The sequence below is a fragment of the Bidens hawaiensis genome, unplaced genomic scaffold (assembly GCF_021521415.1).
Source record: "Bidens hawaiensis isolate Kalapana, Puna unplaced genomic scaffold, B.hawaiensis_p1.1 tig00004839_1, whole genome shotgun sequence".
NCBI lineage: Eukaryota > Viridiplantae > Streptophyta > Magnoliopsida > Asterales > Asteraceae > Bidens > Bidens hawaiensis.
The window spans coordinates 422,422-444,273 of record NW_027491303.1 but is presented as its reverse complement, the minus strand read 5'-3'; the positions used below and the strand labels follow the sequence as shown (position 1 = coordinate 444,273).

The following is a 21,852-nucleotide window of genomic DNA, read 5'->3' as shown; positions in this document are numbered from 1 at the left end:
ATACGCAACATTCAGTAGTCGAAACGACTACAACATTCGCCAAATATTGGTCATTCTAAAATATATATATATATATATATATATATACACACACATACACACATTCTTTAACATTCCAAGGCCTACCAATACCAGCAAGCCTATGTAAAATCGTTTAAAACATTTCATCAAGTAAGAAAACACTTAGGTGTGCATGCTAGCCCAAGAGTAAAAAGGGCATCATGAACTCACCTGAAATCAATCGAACACCTGCAACGAGCTAGGAAATCCTTAAGTGCACAATCACAAGCAAGGGCCTATAAATTATACACAACGCGTTACTAAACTAGACCGTAAGAACACTCTTGCCTAATGGGCCGTTCAAGCCCAACACTTTGGCCCAAGGCCCAACAACTTGGCCAAGGGCCCAACACTTGGCCCAAGCCCCTAAGACCTTTCAATTAACCAAATCCACCCTACGATTAAGGTCGGGGCTAACCATGATGCACAACTCGCCCGTCGGTAATCAAATCAAGTCGAATACGCGCGTAATAAACCTTAAAACCAATTGTTAAACGAATCAGCCCCAAATGGACCAAATTCCCATTTTAATCTTTTCATTCATCATAATTATGTCACCCGAGTTGATAGGGTTGACGGTTCCTTTTTACAACTCTCAATTTAACATTTAAACGAAAATTCGCGCACCGCCGACTCGATTGACCAAGCACCAACCAAAACAGCCCCGAGCATCAAAAAAATAATTTTCCCACAGCCCTTAGACTCCCTTAGGGCCATGCAAACTGATTCGGTTGGTCATCCAACCGATTAACGCATCAAATTCAACAATTTACAATTCTACCCCCGATAAACCCTAGTTTTCGAACTAAAATCGATTGACCGACCTAAACACCTCCAATGGCCACAAAATTTTAATATGATGTAAATGTCATACCTGGGAATATTTCTACACTAGAAACTCTAATTTTTATCCACGGGAAGTGGGTCAATTACACCGTGGCCGAAAATCTGTCCAACGAAAAGTTTCGGAAAAATTGAGCATCAAAACGATTATGGGTGAACAAAAAGAGTGTTGGGGATTATAGTACATACCTTGAACTACTTCTAGGAGCTTGGAATTGATCAAAAAGTCGAAGCAATGAAGGGGGGGCTGGTCTCTTTGCGCCGATCGGACAGCAACACAAGGGGGGTTTAGGGTTTTTGATTAATGTTATATTATAAAATAATTTTCATTCTAGCCCCTGGAATTTAATAATAATGCAACTTGGAAGAAATGTTAAGCGATTAGACGTACCGGGATGACGTAAAGGCTTCCGAGAAACGTTGGATAAATCCCGAGAATTATACATACTATACAAGCTTTAATTCTTGAAACCGGAATTAACGGGCGTTACAGTTTGTGATGGAATTGGAATTTGATATAGAAATTGAAATGGAATCACTTAAAAATTAATGTGGTGTTTGGTTGGTAAATTTGATAACGGAATTAGAATGTTTTAAAAATTAAATGACAAAATTGCCCTCATCCCTTTTTTTTGTAATGCATCCCCTTTTCGTAGTTAAGTTTGTGTTTCTTATTTGTTAAACTTGATTTTCATTGTCTTCATAGAAGCTTCATTGAAAAAAAGATTTTCCATTTCAATTCCTTCAATTATAGACTAAACACAATATTTGATGAAATGCTTTTCAATTCCAATTCCCATGAAATCCATAAAACATGTCCTAACTGTGGTCATGACACTTTCACAGCCGGTCCCTAAAACCACTGAAGAGGTAGGTCCCAGCAGAGCCCAGTTGGACCCGCAAGACTCACCTCAAAGAGGGACGTCTGCGCAGTTGAACCCGCAAGACTCACCTTCAACAGGGACGTCTGCGCAAAGGCTAAACTCGCAAGACTCACCTTGAAGAGACGTCTGCGCAGAAACCAACTGGATCCGCAGGACCCACCATGCTCAGAGACGTGACGTCCTTACGCGCAGTACGCAAGCTGTTCCCGCAGGAAAAGCCTCCCAATGGTCGACGTACTCCGCCTGTTCCCGCAGTAACGGATACTAGCCATCAGGGAAGGCTACCCGCGCAGCAAGGCTACACGCACAAGGCACTTAACTCTTAAATAATTCAGTAATGTCACCTGAAGAAGGAGTGAGCAAGCCGGGAACACTCCCGCACAAAGCCGGGAACACTCTCGCACAAATGAGCCAGTCCGTACGATACTGGAGGATCTTTTGTACTGTACCTGACGAGGTATGGACAAAAGATCTGACCAAAGATACGACAGCTCACTGACAACAGTATGACGAGCAGCACGCTCTTGTACTTTATGTCACTATCAGCCGCTGCCTACTCACCAACCTGTCGGAGGACGTGCATAGCCTGCAGTTGGTGGAACAGGAATAGTACACAGCCGGCCTGGTCACTATCAGCCGCTGCCTACCCACCAACCACCAGCATGGCACGTGCGTAGCCCACAGTTGGCAGAACAGGAATACTATTCAGCCGGCTGTACCTGCTTGGAAACCTACCTTCGGCTATAAATACTCCAACACCTTGGAACAGTATTATCATCTCATCTCATACCATCATATCTGCTCTAGTCATTTCTCTTAATATACACATATTTAAGAGCAATCTAGTCTGATTCTCACGCCGGAGGGTGGTCACAAGGAGGTACCCCCCCTCTCAGTGACGAGCTCACGGTGTCTGTTTTGCAGGTCATCTGAAGAACCATCTTTGCCGGATTTAACCCCTCGTGGGAAACATCTATTTAACCCCCAGATTATCCGTAATCTGCCCGGGGTCAATTAGTGTTTCTTCATTGGCGCCATCCGTGCATAAAAGCTAAAACTAATTCTTAGTTTTTTCAAAACCTCCGAAAAGATGGTTAACGTTACTCAGGTCCCTAGGCCAGGGAGTAACCAAGAAACCCCGGTAACCACAACCCCAGCTACTGGGGGGAACACCGGCGAATACACACATTTTACGAACACTACCCCGGTTACCCAAGCCGGGGCAAGTGCAGTAAATTTTACGAACACTACCCCGGTTACCCGAGCCGGGGCAAGTGCAGTAAACAATCCTCCCCTGGGATTCATTGATACCCAGGTGGAAAGACAACAGACGAGGCCCCCCCGCCAAACACTTGAACAAGTTAAAGCGTGGGCGGAAAAACGTCAAAGGGAATTCCAAGCTGAGTTGGATGAACGCTTACGTTCACTCCAACAGGCTGACGAATTCGGAAGCACTCGACAACAGCTCAACATGAGCAATGAGTGCGAGTACTTGGACGATGATTCGGAGGAATCCGACACCGACGTAAACCCTCGCCATAGGGCGAAAGGGAAGCGTAAGGACACGGACTTCCAACCGAGAAGGAATTTGGGAGAAACTTTCAAACCAAAAAACGCGGGTAGAAACCCACGTGACTTCTCCAAAGCTTTTAGACCAACTGTTGCAAATGCGGGAATGTCCAAGTTTGCAAGGGACATTGCGGAAGCAATCGCCCCGAAGAGTGCCAAACAGATGCCCAACATCGGCACTTATGATGGTATATCCGACCCAGACGATCATTTGAACAGATTCATAGCGGGGGCAACCGTCAGCAATTGGACGGAACCCACGTGGTGTTATATGTTCCAGATGACGCTAGTTGGAGCGGCTAGAGCGTGGTTTAACCGTCTACCGGTCCACCACATCTATGATTGGGCAGACTTCCAACAGAAGTTTAGCCAACACTTCAGCCAACAAAGAAAGTATACCGAAGAGCAATGGACAATCCTCAATTGCATTCGAGAGGAAGATGAATCTTTGCTAGACTTCATCACTCGCTTCAACTCAAAGAAGCTAAGTCTGGGTAGTATTAGCGAAGATCTTGTTCGCGCTGCTTTCATCCAGGGCACAAAAGACCCAGAGCTCATCCGCACCTTAACGGGTAAAGATGGCATGCCATCCACATGGGATTCCATCATGACAGCAGCTAAACGCTTCGCGGAAACGAAAAAGCAACTGGGTAGAGATCTTCCCCAGAGCACAAACCTCTACACCCAGAAAACAAGAGAAAACAATGTCCTTACCGCCCGACTAAACAAAAAGAGGAAGCTAGGCATTTGGCAGTCAAGGGTAAACTTTGACACCTCATCCGGCTCCACCCTCGGTTAGGCGGAAAGGATAACATGCCGTCGTCAAACCGGAACTCCAGATGGACGCCACTCACCAAAAGCGTCACCGAGATATTCGACACAGAGAGACTCCCATGGCCAAAGGCTCCAATAATCCGAGAGCGTCACAACGCTGATCAGAGCAAATTCTGTGACTTCCACAGGAGAAGAGGCCACAACACCGAGGAATGCGTAGACTTGAAGGACATCGTCGAAGCATTTGTCAGAGATGGGACGCTCACGCACCTCGTGGCGTAATGAACGCTGAGCAGGCTAACGCGTGTAGAACCCCAGTTGGGGAAAACACGAATAAAACTGCAGCTTCAATGTCGAAGACTACATACTGCGTAAATAACGAGATTCCGAACCAAGTGCATATCGGCTCGAAAGGCTCGATGACACTCCCAAGAACATGGAAGGGAGCTCAATTACACAGTCTGCATGTAGATCAATTCCAAACTTGTAAAAGAAAAGGCCCAGAGCCACTTCTAATGGAAATGATTCTCCTTATCACATTGACGCTGATGGTCTTACATTTATACTTAATGAACTTTCCACACTGATATGCTGGTCTTCACCGCATACATAAGTGGGAAAACAAGTCGTTGCATGTGGAAGGCGGCAAAACCCGCATAAACACAAAACGACAAATTTTTAAAGAAAATATAAGGAAAGCCTTCACGCAGGTCAGTCATAGGTAAAAGTTTGATCATCCTACTAAATGGAAGTGCCGGTCCTAACCGCACAAATCATGATAGAGGACACCGAACTAACCTATTGACAACCGCGCGTCGAACGGTTAATTTATTCAAAACACTGATATGCCGGTTTTCACCGCATAAATAAGTGTGAAGAAATCGTTGCGTGTGGAAGGCGGCAAAACCCGCATAAACACAAAAAACGGCAAACCTTCACGCAGGTCAGTCATAGGTGAAGTTCGGTCATCCCACTAAATGAAAGTGCCGGGCCTAACCGCACAAATCATGATAGAGGAAACTGAACTTTAACCTATTGACAACCGCGCGTCGAACGGTTAACTTATTCAGAACACTTAGAAAATATCTTCAAGGAAAAAATGAGGAAAACCTCCACGCAGGTTAGATATAGGTAAAGTTTAGCCATCCTACTAAGTGCAAGTGACGGTCTTACCCGCACAATCACGAAAGAGGAAGCAAAACTTTAACCTATTATCTGCCACGTTGATAGGTTAACTTATTCAAAGTACTTAAGAAATTGCTAAGTTAAACTAAAGTATGCACAAGCGAATCATATATTGATTATGCGGCAAAACAAGTGCGAAATTAAACTATAATATGCATGAGCAAGTCGTATAACGTTTATAAAGCAAGAGTGACGGTCCTACCCCCACAAAAGATTTACATTCTATAAAAATTCAAGTATTACAAGAATGGCCAGGTATCTACCCGCCTACAAGAGTGTAAATCTATACAAAAACATAAACCTATCCTAACAGTGGGAAGGGATCTAAAGGTTCAAGCTTCAGGACCACTCCCTCCAAACCCACTTGTACCCGCACCATCAGTTGGCTGTGGCGGTTCAAGGAAGGTCTTGAGAATGGTTAACCCATCATCAGCAGCAGCAACTTCGTTCACCTTCTCCACCACTGGATGCGGGAAGGCGCCATACTGGTTCACTGCTTGGTCATAAGCAGCTTCAGTATCCACATCATATAAAGGGAAGTTGGAAGGCGGGATGCCCTTCTCAACGAACCCTAGACCAAGCAGGAAGCCAGCCTTTTCCCCATCCTCATGAGAAGCGTTGAGGGCTGCGCTCATGGCATCGTCATATGATGTGTCCATGAAGACCCGATGCACAACCTACAAAACAAAAATACAAGTATCAAAACCTTTTCTAAGTATAAAGAAAAGCGTGAAGACATTATGAAGCTAAGCTTACCTGCGACAACGCTTCTCGTAGAAGCCATTCCTTGGTGACCAGAGCCTCCTGGAGGGCAGCTTGAGCTTGGTTACGGGCGCGTTCGGCTTCACTTTTGTTAAGGTTGGCAAGCAACACTTCCTTAGCAGCAGCCTCTTAAACGCCCTTTAGCTTACGCTCAGTATGGTCAAGCATACCCCTCTGGTCCAAGATTTCTTGAAGCTTCTTGGCGTCTTCCATGGCCAAGGCGTCATGAGCCTGCTGGAGCCTCTCTAATTTGGCTTTGAGCTCCTCATTCTCGGTGCGTAGAGGCTCAGCAACAGCTTCAGCCCTGGTGGCCCTCTCAGTTGCGTTCCGAGCGGTTTCCTTAGTCAACCGAAGCTGTTCGTTAACAGCTTGGGCAGCCTTGGAACGGGCCTCGAGACGGGCCTGAACTTCAACCTCAAGGGCCTTGAAGGCCTTCTCATTCTCCGCAGCAACGGCGGAGAGCCTCCTGTTCTCCTCCCGGACAGCCCGCGCCTGAGCTACTTCTTGGATACGAGCTGCTTTTAACTTGTCGTTTTCACGACAAAGCAGCTCGACACGCGGCTGCATCTGGGCAAGGAGAATTCGAAGCTCGTTTGTCAGCCTACCCTCCTGGTAGCTTGACATAGCTTCTCCCAGTGCACCACTGGGGGCGGCGTGGCGCGCCCACTCAACGCAGTCCACAGCCGTCCGAAGGGTGGTTCCCCGGCAGATGTTCCACCGCGGAACAAACACCTCATTCGAATCCGACACTGCAAAAACAAAAAGCAGTTAGGAAAATATGATAAAAAAAAAACATAACAGGCCAAAATAACCCTACGCACCTGTAGGGTCGACGACAGGCCTGTAGCCGCCAAACCCATCACCCGAACCTAGCGGATATCCATCCAAGAGGTCAGGCAGATGGGAAGGAGGCAGAGATTGGCTAGACGCCCCAACCCCAAACATACCTGCTGAACCGGCCGGGGGCGAGGTGGTCGCCGGTGCCGGATGCGCGGTTGAAGCCGCCGTCATAGGAACCAACGGAGGTGAACTCACAACCGTGGTCGCCGCTGTGGAAGAGCCCGCAGAAAAACTCACCGCCGACTCAGTGAAGGAATCAGTGAATATGGCACTGACAGCCGGCGGAGACGACGTCACAGTTGGAACAGTTGCCTCAACCGAGTGAGCAACTGAACCAACACGTGAAGCAGGCGCAGCCGCCTGAGTCATCGCCTCGGGTAGGTTGACCAAACCTACCGTCATGGGTCCAGAAGTGCTCCTCCCCGCTCCACCCTGGAATGCGGTTGCATCCACGCCTGCATGAAGACAACATATTTAAATATAATGGCGGAAAGATATGAAGTTGAAGTTAAAGTTTACACTTACGAGTCCTCTTGAGCTTGAATGTGCGAATAGGCGGGGACGAACCCGATGGAGTCGGCCTCTTCACGCCGGTCACCGTCGTTGTACTAGGCTGCCCGGAGGTGACAGCTGTCTCAACCTCCGGAACAGTGGTCTCATCACCACCAGGGTTCCCCGCCACCTCTTCACTCTCGGTCTCTGACTCTGACCGATTCCCCTGATCGGCGGTGGAGGTAACCTTCGCCTTGCCCTTCCCGCCAGCAGCCTTCTTCCTCGCCAAGAAAGGACCATCTGCGGATTCCTCATCAGAAGATGACAAAATTAGAGGAATTCCCGCAGAGGTTTGAGCATTGAGAGGGCGAGGGTCAAAAAGTTCTTTACCTGGCCGCCTGGCGCTCAGGATCTCGTGGCCTGGCGGGTAGACCTCCACGAACCGATCCGCCGTTTGCTCAAGGATGGGCAACTCGTTCTCATCTAGAGCACGAGTACCCATCCGAGCCGGACCATCACTCTCCCGCGGCTGCAGGAGAGACTGCAAGTCGTTTCCCTCTGAAAACAAAAAGAAAAAACGGTTAGAACAAAAACCCTAAATTAACGGATAATATGAAGCATACCGTAAGGGACAGAGTTCAAACCGTATTCGAGGACGATGGGAATCTGTGACGCCTCCTTCCACACCCGGCTCATCCCGAGCATCACCATCCCGGACTCCGCAAAGCGGTAAACCGGAGACTGGATCCGGGAAACCTTGGAGAACCATTCCGCCTCCTGGTAGTTGGAGGCGTGAAGGTTCGGGAGGGCTCTCCCGTTCTTGAACGTCATCGCTATGGGGACGACGCGAGCGGAGATATAGAAGAACTCCCGCTTCCAAGATCGAAGACTGCGCTCGGTAGCGCAGATCTTCAAACCCTTGATCCGATTGACCAAGGTATACCACCCTTGGATGCACCTCCAGGAATAGAAGGTCATCAGGCGGTCAACATGGGGCTCCACACCCAGAATGAGACACACCCACTCGAAATGGCGGATCTTGGCGATCGCCATTGGGTGTACCTCAGTCAGATGCACACCGTGTCTCTCCAGAACACGGTATACAAACTTCGTCAATGGGAACCTGAGATTCCCATAGACGAAGAATGCAGCGTACACCCCTATCTTGCCCTTGGGGGCATCGTACACCGTCTGATGAGGTGCAGGAAACTCAGGCTCGAAAGGCTCGAGCATGAACTTCCTGACGACGTACTGATAGAGGTCGACCGGAAGAGCACACTGGCACTCGCCAGCAGTACTCTTGTCATCCTTGTCCGACGTGGACGACGGATTCTCGAGGTATACATCGGACTCCTCGACAATAACCTCAGGATCATGAGAAGACATGTTTGGGATGTAAACAAGAACGATTTCAGGAGAATGCTCGACAGAAAAGTTAGAGTATTCGCCGGAAATCGTTTAGAAGAAGAAGAGAGGTGAAACTGTGAGTTGAGATGCAACCTCTCCTCCCTTTATATACTCATCGCAATGAATGCGATGAATTTAATGCGGAAGAGAGAGGAAAACGCTGGTGCAATGAAACTATGACACGTGGAAAAAGCAAGCTGGCAACAGCTGTTGACAGGACGCGTGCCGTAAACTTCGCGGCCACGCGCCCGAAAACTCGCGCCCACGCGCCTGGAAAAGCGTCTGGAATGACCATATACTGTCACGTCGTCATAACTTCCTGCACGTCCTGACACTGTCAGAAGAAACCGTCGGACGACGTTTCAACAGTTTGGACTGTTCTTATCCTTTCACCAACTCTTCGAATTTCAAAAAGATTCAAAAAGATTCAAAAGTAAGCGGGACTATACCCCTTACCTTGGCAACCAAGTAACTATAAGACAGGTGCGAGTACAGTGTTAAGGCAAAACCTTTCACATACTTAGCACCTGCAGGGAATTGAAGCCAGGAATACCTTGGAAGTAAAGTAACTATAAGACGAGTGCGGGTACAGTGTCAAGGCGAAACCCTTCACATACCTAGCACTCCGCAGGGAATTGAAACCAAGAAAGATCTTCTGGGCCATGCTTGCGGAAACGGGAATAACATCCCCGCATAGCGGGAACGTCGAGAACTAGATTGTTTGAAGCTCCAAGATGGAATTGGTTGTTTTAACATAATTGATCACTATGTTCAAAACTACCAAAACCTCATGGAGAATCTATACAAGTGGAACTCAACGCTCCTGACTTGCGAGGAGGTTACAGACCTACCCGCATCATACCCAAAGATCAAGCAGAAAAGTCGGGAATTTCTGCACGTGACATTAGGACTTCCGCGGGAAGAATCCCCATGGAAAACCTTAAAACTAAACCCTTTTCAAAACCCTTTGCTTAAGTCCAAAAGTTCACCTCACTTATTAACAATTCATGAGAAGAACATTGGACTGGGGGGACTTGAAGAGGTAGGTCCCAGCAGAGCCCAGTTGGACCCGCAAGACTCACCTCAAAGAGGGACGTCTGCGCAGTTGAACTCGCAAGACTCACCTTCAACAGGGACGTCTGCGCAAAGGCTAAACTCGCAAGACTCACCTTGAAGAGACGTCTGCGCAGAAACCAACTGGATCCGCAGGACCCACCATGCTCAGAGACGTGACGTCCTTACGCGCAGTACGCAAGCTGTTCCCGCAGGAAAAGCCTCCCAATGGTCGACGTACTCCGCCTGTTCCCGCAGTAACGGATACTAGCCATCAGGGAAGGCTACCCGAGCAGCAAGGCTACACGCACAAGGCACTTAACTCTTAAATAATTCAGTAATGTCACCTGAAGAAGGAGTGAGCAAGCCAGGAACACTCCCGCACAAATGAGCCAGTCCGTACGATACTGGAGGATCTTTTGTACTGTACCTGACGAGGTATGGACAAAAGATCTGACCAAAGATACGACAGCTCACTGACAACAGTATGACGAGCAGCACGCTCTTGTACTGTATGTCACTATCAGCCGCTGCCTACTCACCAACCTGTCGGAGGACGTGCATAGCCTGCAGTTGGTGGAACAGGAATAGTACACAGCCGGCCTGGTCACTATCAGCCGCTGCCTACCCACCAACCACCAGCATGGCACGTGCGTAGCCCACAGTTGGCAGAACAGGAATACTATTCAGCCGGCTGTACCTGCTTGGAAACCTACCTTCGGCTATAAATACTCCAACACCTTGGAATGGTATGGACACATTACACTACCTTATCACATCTTATCTTTTCTAGCAATATCTTAATATACACTTATATTCAAGAGAAATCTAGTCTGATTCTCACGCCGGAGGGTGGTCACAAGGAGGTACCCCCCCTTCTCAGTGACGAGCTCACGGTGTCTGTTTTGCAGGTCACCAGAAGAACCATCTTTGCCGGACATAACCCCTCGTGGGAAACATCTATTTAACCCCCAGATTATCCGTAATCTGCCCGGGGTCGATTAGTGTTTCTTCAACCACAAAATTTGATCTTTTACCATCTCCATTGTTTAGCCATCTTTTAAGAATCTTTTAGATAGTGATTTTTTAATGGTTGTTCGGAGACTCAAACCTACTTATCACGGACGATCTTGCAAGTCCTCATGATGTTTCGGTATTTTCATCATGTAATGATCCCCCAAGAAATGAAAAAATACATACGGGTACATTTTTAATTAAACATTGAGTAATTTAAAAATAAAAAATTATATATCCATCCATCCAGGGTTTTTATTTTAGAGAGAAAAATATATATATAGAGAACTATGAGAACCACATAATACACATGTATCTATCTTTTGTTTTAAATGATATAAATAATATGATATCAACCACCTTTCCCATTGTTTTAAAGAAAATACGTTACTTAGACAATTATGTATAGATCACAATTCAAGTTCACTACACGTAATAACATTATGTGGGAAAAGGGATGAACAAATGTTACCTGTGCCGAGACGAGCATTTCCCATCCCAAACAGTCAAACACCTCTTTTATTTATTTACTAGGTTATTGACCCGTGCACGACACGGGGGAAAAATATAGAAATCGTTAAGTAAATATATATACAATTTCAAACGATAAATTATTTTTTAATATATTTTTTGAAACAACATGATTTTTAATTGCAATTATTATTCATACGCAAACAAAGTACTTAAATACATAAACTTACAAAAAAATGACTTTATATAGTAGAATGTTTACGAAGAAAATTTAAAACTTTAAAACATAAATTTCATAAACTTTAAAAACTAATTTTAATATAAAACAAACAAACAAACTTCACTAATATTATTCTAGAAAGCAAGCAAATCAGAATATAAACATCCAGGAAAGATTCCCGATAAGCATCCAAGAATGATTCAGGCTTCTTTTATTCATGGATCGGGAACACAGTTGACGACATAAACACTCATATACCAATCTAACAAACATAGTGACTAACTGACTACGAAAACTGGTTTTACATTTCATGTGAAAAGTCCTGCACCCTCATAAATTGAAGCTCATTACCAGAACCAAATTTAAACCTTTTTAAAATGACATGTTTTGACCAGAATCAAATTGTTACGCTTTTAAAATTACCAATTTAAACACGAACCAAATCGATATCTTTTAAATTAACCAGGTATGACCATAACCAAATCAATGCGATTTTAAAAAGATCCGTTGAAACCAGAATGGAATCTATGCCTTTTTATATTGACTCGTTAACCCGAACTAAACTGATACCCTTTTAAAATGACCCGTTTTGATCTAAGCCAAAGTAAATAAAAAACATTTCTAAATGACTCATTTTCATAAAAGAAAATAATAACACGCTTACAATTAAGAAGAAAATGAAGGTTAACACATACAATGTTTTTAGATTTTGAAATTTTTTCTACCAAATGCGAATTCATTATTAGTGGTTGTGAAGATTCAAAAAAATATAAAGCTTCAATAACTTCAAAATACTTGATAGTTGAAACCCATGTGAACCTTTCACTTAATTTGTGAACATTCCATATTATTTCATTTTTGAATAGATACTAAAACCAACCACCGAACAAACTAAATAAAACTTGAAACGAAACTAAATTGAAAAAAAAACTAAAACAAAACTAAAACCGAAAACCTAAATAAAACCAAATAACAATAAAACTAAAACAAAACCGAAATGACACTGAAAAACTAAAACCGATAAATCTGAAACCGAACCAAAAACAAAAATTGTAAAAACCGAAACAAAAAATGAATAGAGTTAAACCCGTATAAAAGGAAACAAATTTATAAAAACTAAAACCGAAATGAAACCAAAATAAGAATAAATATAATGAAACTTTGAAAAAAAAACCTGATAGTTTTTAATTTTTATTGAATTATATATTGAATATGATTAAATTGAATATAATTTAATTTTAAATTATTTTATTAGTAATAAATTATAAAAATAAATGTTATTTATGAAAAAAAAAAAAAAAGTTACAAGACCAGCCGGCACAAACATAGGGTTCCACCATCTTTATTTAGAAATTCTCATTCATCTCGGATCTGATCATAATATTAATAATAATAAATGGTACCATAGCCACCCACAGGTAATCGATCGTATTAAATTGACATCTTGGAAATGGATTTTATTATATATTATATGCAAATGCAGATCAATTAGGGTTCCATTATTCATTCATTCCACATTTTTATTCATTACCCACCCAAATCATTGTTATTAGTCGTGACAATTGAAACTTATTTTTGGATTTTGCAGGAACTGAATTCCAATTTCCTCTATTCAACATGGTAAAACCACTCCGAATTCGTTTTAATTTCAAAAATTTAGAAAATTAAAATAAAATGGTATATTAGTTATTATGCTGTTATTTCACCGGTGAACAATAATAATAATTCTCAGGTTTACCACTCTACATTCGTGGATGATGAAGGAATCACTAAAGCTTGCGGCTGCCCGTTACTCCCTCTTAAAAGTCACATAAGAGGACCCGCTCCTGTGTCCGATCAAGGTCAAACCGTCTAATAACAAATTGTTTTGACTCGGCGAACTAGTCGATTGAATGTGATTACTTGCTTTGTGCAGCCACAACTGATATAATTGATGAAGCCATCACGTTCTTCAGGGCAAACGTCTTCTTCAAGAACTTCGACATTCAAAGCCCCGCTGATAAACTTTTGATCTATTTAACATTCTATATTAATGTGGCCTTGAAGAGGCTTGAAGGCTGCAGAACATTGGCTGAAGGGACAAAAGCGGTAATTAACCTCGGTTTGGAAGATGTGCCCGTGCCTGGAGAGTCGGGTTTCCCTTTTCCCGGCCTGTTTCCATTACCCGGGTCTAAGCAAGAAGCAGGTAAATTTTTTACTCAAACTGCTTGCTGATATCAAAATGGCGCAGGTTCAAACAGTTCGGTAGGAGTGTAAATGAGCCGAGTCGAGCCTGAGCTCATCTACGCTAGAACTCAACTTGTTTAACTTACGAGAATTTCGAGCTCTGTTTGTAGAGCTCAAGCTTAGCTAATGAGTATTATTCATTAATTAACGAGTTAATTACGCCGTTAGTGTATGTGCTTTATTTTTGGTAACACACTTAGGTACTAACACTAGCAGTCGCTAAAACTTAACTGTGAAGCCAATTACATGCCTATCATGTGAGGGTATTTTCGTCATTTTTAATTGAATTGCGCAAACAAATCACTTTTTAGATAAACACCCTTTTCAAAAATTCATGCTTGTATTCACGCCGGCTGATACGTGTTTATCAGAATGGATGATTTCGATTTCCATATATCGTAAGTGTGCTTGAAAAAGTTTGATTTTTTGTTAATTTTTTGTGCGGTTACGCTAAAGGATGACGAAGACAAAATTAGTTCTGGATAAATCCCTGAAACAAAATATCAGTATCTTCTTCATCCTTTAACGTAATCGCACAAAGAAATTATTAAATTTAAAATTTTCGAATATACTTTCGATATATATCATAATTGAAATCGAAATAATCCCTTCGGATTAACCACATATTGCGATCGTAACTGGCATCTGATTAGTTCTTGAATGACGATTGGAATTGTGACGAATACGAGCATGGATTTTTAAAAGGGGCATTTATCTTGTTAATGGATATCAGTTAACATATTATAAACAGATATTAGAACAGAGAATTGGGAGAAGTAGACTTATATTTCACACACTGAACTATAGCATAGATTACATATTTATACAAGATGAAAACTAATATAATACTATACAAGTTGCAACATTATTGGGGGCACTTGCAAAGATAACTTGCTGCTATACTCTATTATCAAAACTTGCTGCTATACTCTATATCCAAATTAGTCAATTCTTTTATATTATATTCTCTAACACTCCCCATCAAGCTGGGGCATATATGTTAAATCATGCCCAGCTTGTTACAAATATAGTTGATTCTGCTTCCGGGTAAGGCTTTGGTGAATACGTCTGCTAGCTGATCTCCACTCCGTACGTGGGGGGTTTTAATTGTTCCATCTTCAAGTTTTTCTCGAGTAAAGTGGCAATCACTTTCTATATGCTTGGTTCTTTCATGGAACACTGGATTGTTTGCAATATGAATTGTTGCTTGATTATCGCACCATAGGTTCATTGGTTGTGCTTGCTTAAACCCAATTTCGCTGAGAAGATTCCGAACCCAGACTAGTTCACAAGTATTCTGCGCCATAGCTGTATATTCCGATTCTGCACTTGAACGAGATACAACACTTTGTTTCTTGCTTTTCCATGACACTAGATTGACTCCCACAAGAACACAATAGCCGGTGGTAGAGCGCCTACTTGTTGGGTCACCATTATAATCAACATCAGTAAATCCTTCTATTGTATGATGACCATTGTTTTGATATAAGATTCCACGACATGGAGCGCCCTTCAGATATCTAAGAATGTGACACATAGCTTCCCAATGTGAGGTTCTAGGGAACGACATGAACTGGCTAACCATACTTACAGGAAAAGCAATATCTGGCCTAGTAATAGTAAGATAGTTTAACTTGCCAATGATTCTTCTATACTTCTCGGGATTTGCCAGAGATCGCCTTCATTTGCTTTCAACTTTGCATTTGGTATCATTGGCGCATCACAAGTCTTTGCTTCAATCATTCCAGATTCTTTTAATACATCTAAGCAATATTTTCGCTGATTTAAACACATTCCCTTACTGCAACGAGAGACTTCAATCCCTAGAAAGTATTTTAGTGTTCCCAGATCTTTTGTTTGAAACCGTGTTCCAAGGAACCCTTTCAATTTCTTTATACCGATTTCATCATTCCCAGTGATTACTATATCATCTACGTATACCACTAGAAGAATACACCCTGATTTTGAAGATTTAAAGAACACTGAGTGGTCATATGAACTTCTCTTTAACCCAAATTCAGTAACCACGGTACTGAACTTTCCAAACCATGCGCGCGAAGATTGTTTTAGTCCATACAGAGATTTCTTTAATCCACACACTTTGCCTGACTCCCCCCTGAGCAACAAACCCAGGTGGTTACTCAATATAGACTTCTTCCTTTAAATCTCCGTGTAAGAATGCATTTTTAACGTCAAGCTGATATAATCCCCAGTCATATGTTGCAGCTAACGAGATGAACAAACGGACAGATGATAGCTTGGCTACAGGAGAAAAAGTTTCTGAATAATCCAAACCATATGTTTGAGCATAGCCTTTTGCTACTAACCGAGCTTTTAATCGTGCGAGAGAACCATCGGGATTAACTTTAACAGTATATACCCATTTGCAGCCAATTGCCCTTTTGTTGACTGGTAAATTTACAAGGGACCAGGTATCATTCCCTTCGAGGGCTTCCATTTCTTCAATCATAGCTTTACGCCAACCAGGGTGGGCAAGTGCTTCACTTACAGTTTTGGGAGTCGGAATGGAATCGACTGTTGCCACGAATGCGTGGGAGGCTTTAAATAATTTGTCATATCAGACAAATGAAGCAATGGGGTACATACATGCACGCTTACCTTTTCGAAGGGCAATTGGAAGATCGGTATTAGGTTCGCTTTCAGAAGATTCATTTGGTGAATCTGTCGGCGAATCAGTTGGTTTGGGAACAGAATCAGATATTGATTTGTTTCGCCTTTGATATACTTGAATAACAGGTTGGTTGGATTTGGAAGGCTGCTGTAAGACAGCTGGCTGCTCGACACTTTGGGAATGCACAGACTCAAATGTTTGGGGCTGAACAGATTTTGGTTGGACAAACTCAGGTGTTTGAGACGGTGGCAACACAGTTTGAGGATAGGATAGAAAATTGTCATCAATGAGAATAGCATCTTCCTTGGATGGATGACTATGTGGTATGGTAAAGAAAGAAACATTTTCATGAAACGTTACATCCCGAGATACTAGGTATCGCTGAAGAGCAGGAGAAAAGCATTTGTAACCTTTTTGTAAACGACTATAGCCAACAAAGACACATCTTAGGGATTTTGGATCTAATTTGGTGAGATGTGGAGGGGTATCCCGAACATAACAAGTGCTTCCGAATATCTTAGGAGGAACAAGATACAAAGGTTTTGTAGGAAACATGACAGAGTATGGAATATCCTCATTGAGAACGACTGATGGCATGCGGTTTATAAGAAAGCATGTCGTGGAGACCACATCTGCCCAAAAGGATTTTGGAACATTCATTTGAAATAACAAAGCTCTAGTTACTTCAAGGAGGTGTCTGTTTTTACGTTCAGCCACTCCGTTTTGGGCAGGTGTATCGAGACATGAGGTTTCATGAAGTATCCCATTTCGCAAGAAATAAGATTGAAATGGTTTCGATAGATATTCTTTAGCATTGTTGCTTCTTAATGTACGAATTGATGCATTAAACTGTGTTTTAACTTCAGCATGTAGGTTGCAAAAGTGGGAAAATACTTCAGAGCGACATTTCATAAAATATATCCAGGTTACACGAGAATGGTCATCAACAAACGTTACAAAATACTTGAAACCTAGTTTAGAAGTAATAGGACAAGGACCCCAAACATTAGAATGGACCAACTCGAAAGGGGACGTAGCCCGCTTATTGACTCGAGGACTTAGAGGTACACGTTGGTGTTTAGCAAACTGACATGACTCACATTGCAAAGATGACAAACTAGAAAATTGGGGACATAATTTCTTCAGACTTTGGATGTCTGTGTTTCAAGTATATACAGGTGACCTAACCGACAATGTGCTTGTAATGGTGATGAGCTTGGACAAGCTAGAGAGTAGGGTGTCTGTGTTTCAAGTATATACAGGCCATCTGATTCCCTTCCTTTACCAATTATTCGTTTTGTCGACAGATCCTGAAAAATACAAAAACCAGGATAAAATAAAGCACTAAAATTCAGGTCACGAGTGATTTTACTGACCGATAGTAAATTGAATGGGAAATTGGGTAAATTTAAAACTGATGACAGATGAATTGAGGGAGTAATATTTGCACTTCCTGAACCGAGAACTTTTGGAGTTGTTCCATCAGCAATGGTGACGTGAGATGATTGTGAATGATTATGAAAATTTGAAAGGAGTTTGTGATTACCAAGTCATGTGTTCAGAAGCTCCAGAATCAATGACCCATTTGGAAGTAGTAGCAGATTTACCTGCCTCAGCAAATGTGGCAGTTGGATTTGTGTTGGGCGGAGTCATGTTGGGTTGATAGACAACTTGCTCATCTTCTGAGTTGCCTTCATTATTGTTTGTTGCTAGATGAGCAGAAGAGTTTCTCGCGTTTCGAGCTAGTCTTTTCTTACAATTGTACTTGGTATGCCCAAACTCATGACAGTAATTGCATTCAACATTTCCATTGCTGTTTGTGGGAGTATAATCTCTTTCACCAGGGTTATATTTGTTGTAACCACCACGTGAGTTACTTTGATAACCGCCTCGTGGACTACTTTGATAACCACCTCTTGAGCTCCCACGAAATCCTCCTCGGCTGACCAGTGCACTGTTATGAACTGATGGATTTGGAGGTGGAATGCTTTCATGACGTAGCATTCAAGCAAATGTCTCTTGGAGAGATGGAATTGTTGATTCATTTAGAAGCTGAGTTCGAATAGCATCAAATTCCGATCGTAAACCGGTCAGAAAACTCATCACCGCTATTTCTTCTCGCTGGGCTTGCATTACACGTACATCAGTGCTGAGGGGTAAAAGTGTGTTTAGTTCCTCATATGTTTTCTTGAATCCCATCACATACGCCGTTAGGGATTGATCAAGTTGCTCCCTCCTATGGAAGGACTTGCAAACATTGTATATTCTTGACATATTGCTCTGTCCAGAATATAGAAATTCCAAGTAGTCCATCAGTTCTTTGACATATTCACAATGATTGATGAGTGAAAGAACAGACACATCAATAGAGTTCCTGATTTGCAGGAACAACCGAGCGTCATTCTGCAACCATTGGTCTTGAGTTTCATCTGTTGGAGGATCAGAGGTGAGATGAGAGGCTTTCCCGATGCTGCGCAGATAGATACAAATGGTCTTGCTCCATTCGAAGAAATTGGTGCCATCGAGTTTGTTGTCAGTTAGACGAGTTGGTAGAGATGACACATCTGCAAAATTGGGAATAACAGAACTAGTGATCTTTTCAGAGTCACCTTTGGTTTTACCAGAGTCAAGACATATTTTTGACCAGAAATCTGATTCAAATGTTAATCAGAAAATAGGAAATAAACGAGAATCTGTTAACTGAGGGGTCTGGCGCGCCCTCACGCGCCGAGGAGTATGGCGACGGTGGTGGTGGCGTGTGAATTGTATTCTGGCGGTGACATTTTCAAGAGCTGCAATTCAGAGGTAGGTGAAGGTGATGGTGGAGGAGGTGAGATGAACCAGTGACTTGTGAAAACAGGATTTTATGTTTTATCTTGAATACGAGCTGGCTGGTTAAGAACAGATTGATTCAGATGGCTGTGGCTCTGATACCATGTTAATGGTATCAGTTAACATATTATAAACAGATATTAGAACAGAGAATTGGGAGAAGTAGACTTATATTTCACACACTGAACTATAGCATAGATTACATATTTATACAAGATGAAAACTAATATAATACTATACAAGTTGCAACATTATTGGGGGCACTTGCAAATATAACTTGCTGCTATACTCTATTATCAAAACTTGCAGAGATAACTTGCTGCTATACTCTATATCCAAATTAGTCAATTCTTTTTATATTATATTCTCCAACATATCTAAAACAAAATGATTAATTTGGGCAATTCTATTAAAAAAAAAATAAAAAAAATTAGGGGTGTTCCATCGGTTTGTATACCGGTCTAAGCAAGAAGCAGGTAAATTCTCTCCATAGGTTATATGCCAGTGTGCTTGCTGATACGAGGGACAATATTGGGCGGGCTTGGTAGTGGTCAAACATCAAAATGAGTTGAGGTCAAGATGTCTTATCGTTGGTACAGGTTCAAACAGTTTGGTAGGGATGTAAACTAGCCTTCCCGTCTAGGCTTAGGCTCGAACTCACTTCATTTAACTTTCGAGAGCTTAGGCCCGGGCTCGGCTCGTTTCGAGCTCTTTTTCTGAAACTTGAGATCGGATCATACGTTGTTTTTCAAGCTCAAGCTCAGCTCATGAGTAGTATTTCAAGCTCAAGCTTGAGCTCGGCTCGTTTGTTATTTATTAATTAATTTGTATACATTTATAAGTATTCTTATATATATCTGAATTATATTAAATAATATATATTATGTGGTTATTTTTATCATAATTTTATGAATAGTAAGAGTAACTATGAAAGTGTATACATAATATGTTAAACAAATTTATATAAATAATAGGCTCGTTTAGGCTCACGAGCTAGCTCAAGCTCGTTTATTAAACAAGCTTATTTATAGGGTTGTGCTCGTTTAAGCACAGCTCAATTCGAGCTTTTAGCGAGCCAATCTCAAGCAGCTCACGAGTGGCTTGGCTTGTTTACACCCCTATGGGTTGTTTGGCCTGCCACATTTTTTTTTGTGAAAATGAAATAAGTTTTCTAACTACATGAATAAAAAAATAATTAAATTGCAATATAATCTAATTATTGAATAAAATGATTAAGGAGCTTTTGTGCATGAAAAACCTTTAGTAACTTCCTACCAGGTTCCCTTTTAAGCTAATAATTTTCATTTTCCCAATTTCACCTGTTAGTCATAAAACATGACTCAAATTGACCCCTTCTTTTGACCTGGACATGTTCTGTGCTACTCGTTTTTTATTAAATTTAATTGTGTGTGAGAAATTGTTGATCTAAACAAGGCAGAATGTATGGTTTGCAGAGCTGTTACGGAATTATTTGAAGCAAATAAGGGAAGAAACAAGTGGGAGATTGCTGAGTGTTGCGTACAGACCTAATGGAACTCCAAACAAGTGGTGGTTGGCTTTTGCGAAACGCAAGTTTATCAACACCATTGCTCTTTAGTACATCCACATATACATAGACAGGCGTTCGATTCAGAATAAAAATGAGAACTGTGAGAGCCACATAATAGATTTGTACGTAGTGCTATAAATGCTTACGTAAATGGCATCTTTTCTCCCTCACTATTTTGATGATCTTCCATGCACTATGTACAAATGCATTACGCGGTTCTCACAGTTCTTAACTTATTATTGGTTCGAACCAAGCTCGATATATATATTCATGTTAAGTAACTACCTTCTGGTGTTCTTTCTGCAAACTTGATACATACAATTTATGATTAAATTTGTGAAATAAATTTCAATTACAAATATATGTATTATATTCACTAGACATGTTTATCATACTTTTTAATACCGTTGGAAAAAGAAAATCAATCTAATCCTTCCAAACCGAACTGCTAAACCAACTGTTTTTTAAAATTATATCACATCCAGGTTCGACCCAGTACTTTTGAGTCAAAACCATCTAAACCAAAACTTGATCCACTCATTTAACAGTTAATTGTCGTGTACTTGGGTTATTTATTATGGACATTTGTCCATCAATCCAACCAAAAATTATGTCTTTGTTCATACGTAAAACACTGCCATAGCACAGGGTAATCCCTCCCTCTTATTATCACCCGAACACTCCCGCCATCAGTCGCTTGTTCCTAACCGCCCACTTACAAACTTCACTCTCTTCTAGTTTCAAACCCGCATATATGGTAAGTATTCCGAAAACCACAAAGACACTCCACCTTATACAACATTCACAGTTTTCTGTTACCATGAAGAGTATTTACATGAAGATTGATTCAACATCCAGTCCTGCACCGTAAGGGGGCCAACGTCGGTCCATAAAAGCTAAACGACACTAACTTAACTGCGCATTCAAATCATGCATGTTTATCCTTCCTGACCTCACTCTCTAGGCTTATATATTCCATCAAATCCCACATCATGGTCCCAACCATTTGGGTCAAGAACCGGTCTAGCTAGCTACCGGT

General features: G+C 42.0%; 1 protein-coding gene across 1 annotated transcript; it reads left to right on the top strand.

Annotated features, from left to right (window-relative positions):
• Positions 1-1,734: 1,734 nt before the first annotated feature.
• Positions 1,735-20,940, top strand: LOC143628202 (actin-related protein 2/3 complex subunit 3-like). Its single transcript, XM_077097849.1, has 5 exons — positions 1,735-1,773; positions 13,163-13,194; positions 13,261-13,415; positions 13,490-13,759; positions 20,719-20,940. Exons 1-5 carry the CDS (start codon positions 1,735-1,737, stop codon positions 20,859-20,861), a joined length of 639 nt encoding a protein of 212 aa, XP_076953964.1. The 3' UTR covers positions 20,862-20,940.
• The last annotated feature ends 912 nt before the right edge of the window (positions 20,941-21,852 follow it).

Coding starts and splice junctions, on each gene's coding strand:
- LOC143628202 (XM_077097849.1), top strand. CDS start 1,735: ATGACACTTTCACAGCCGGTCCCTAAAACCACTGAAGAG. Junction 13,195..13,260: donor AATTTCCTCTATTCAACATG/GTAAAACCACTC, acceptor ATGGTATATTAG/TTATTATGCTGTTATTTCAC. Junction 13,760..20,718: donor CGGGTCTAAGCAAGAAGCAG/GTAAATTTTTTA, acceptor TATGGTTTGCAG/AGCTGTTACGGAATTATTTG.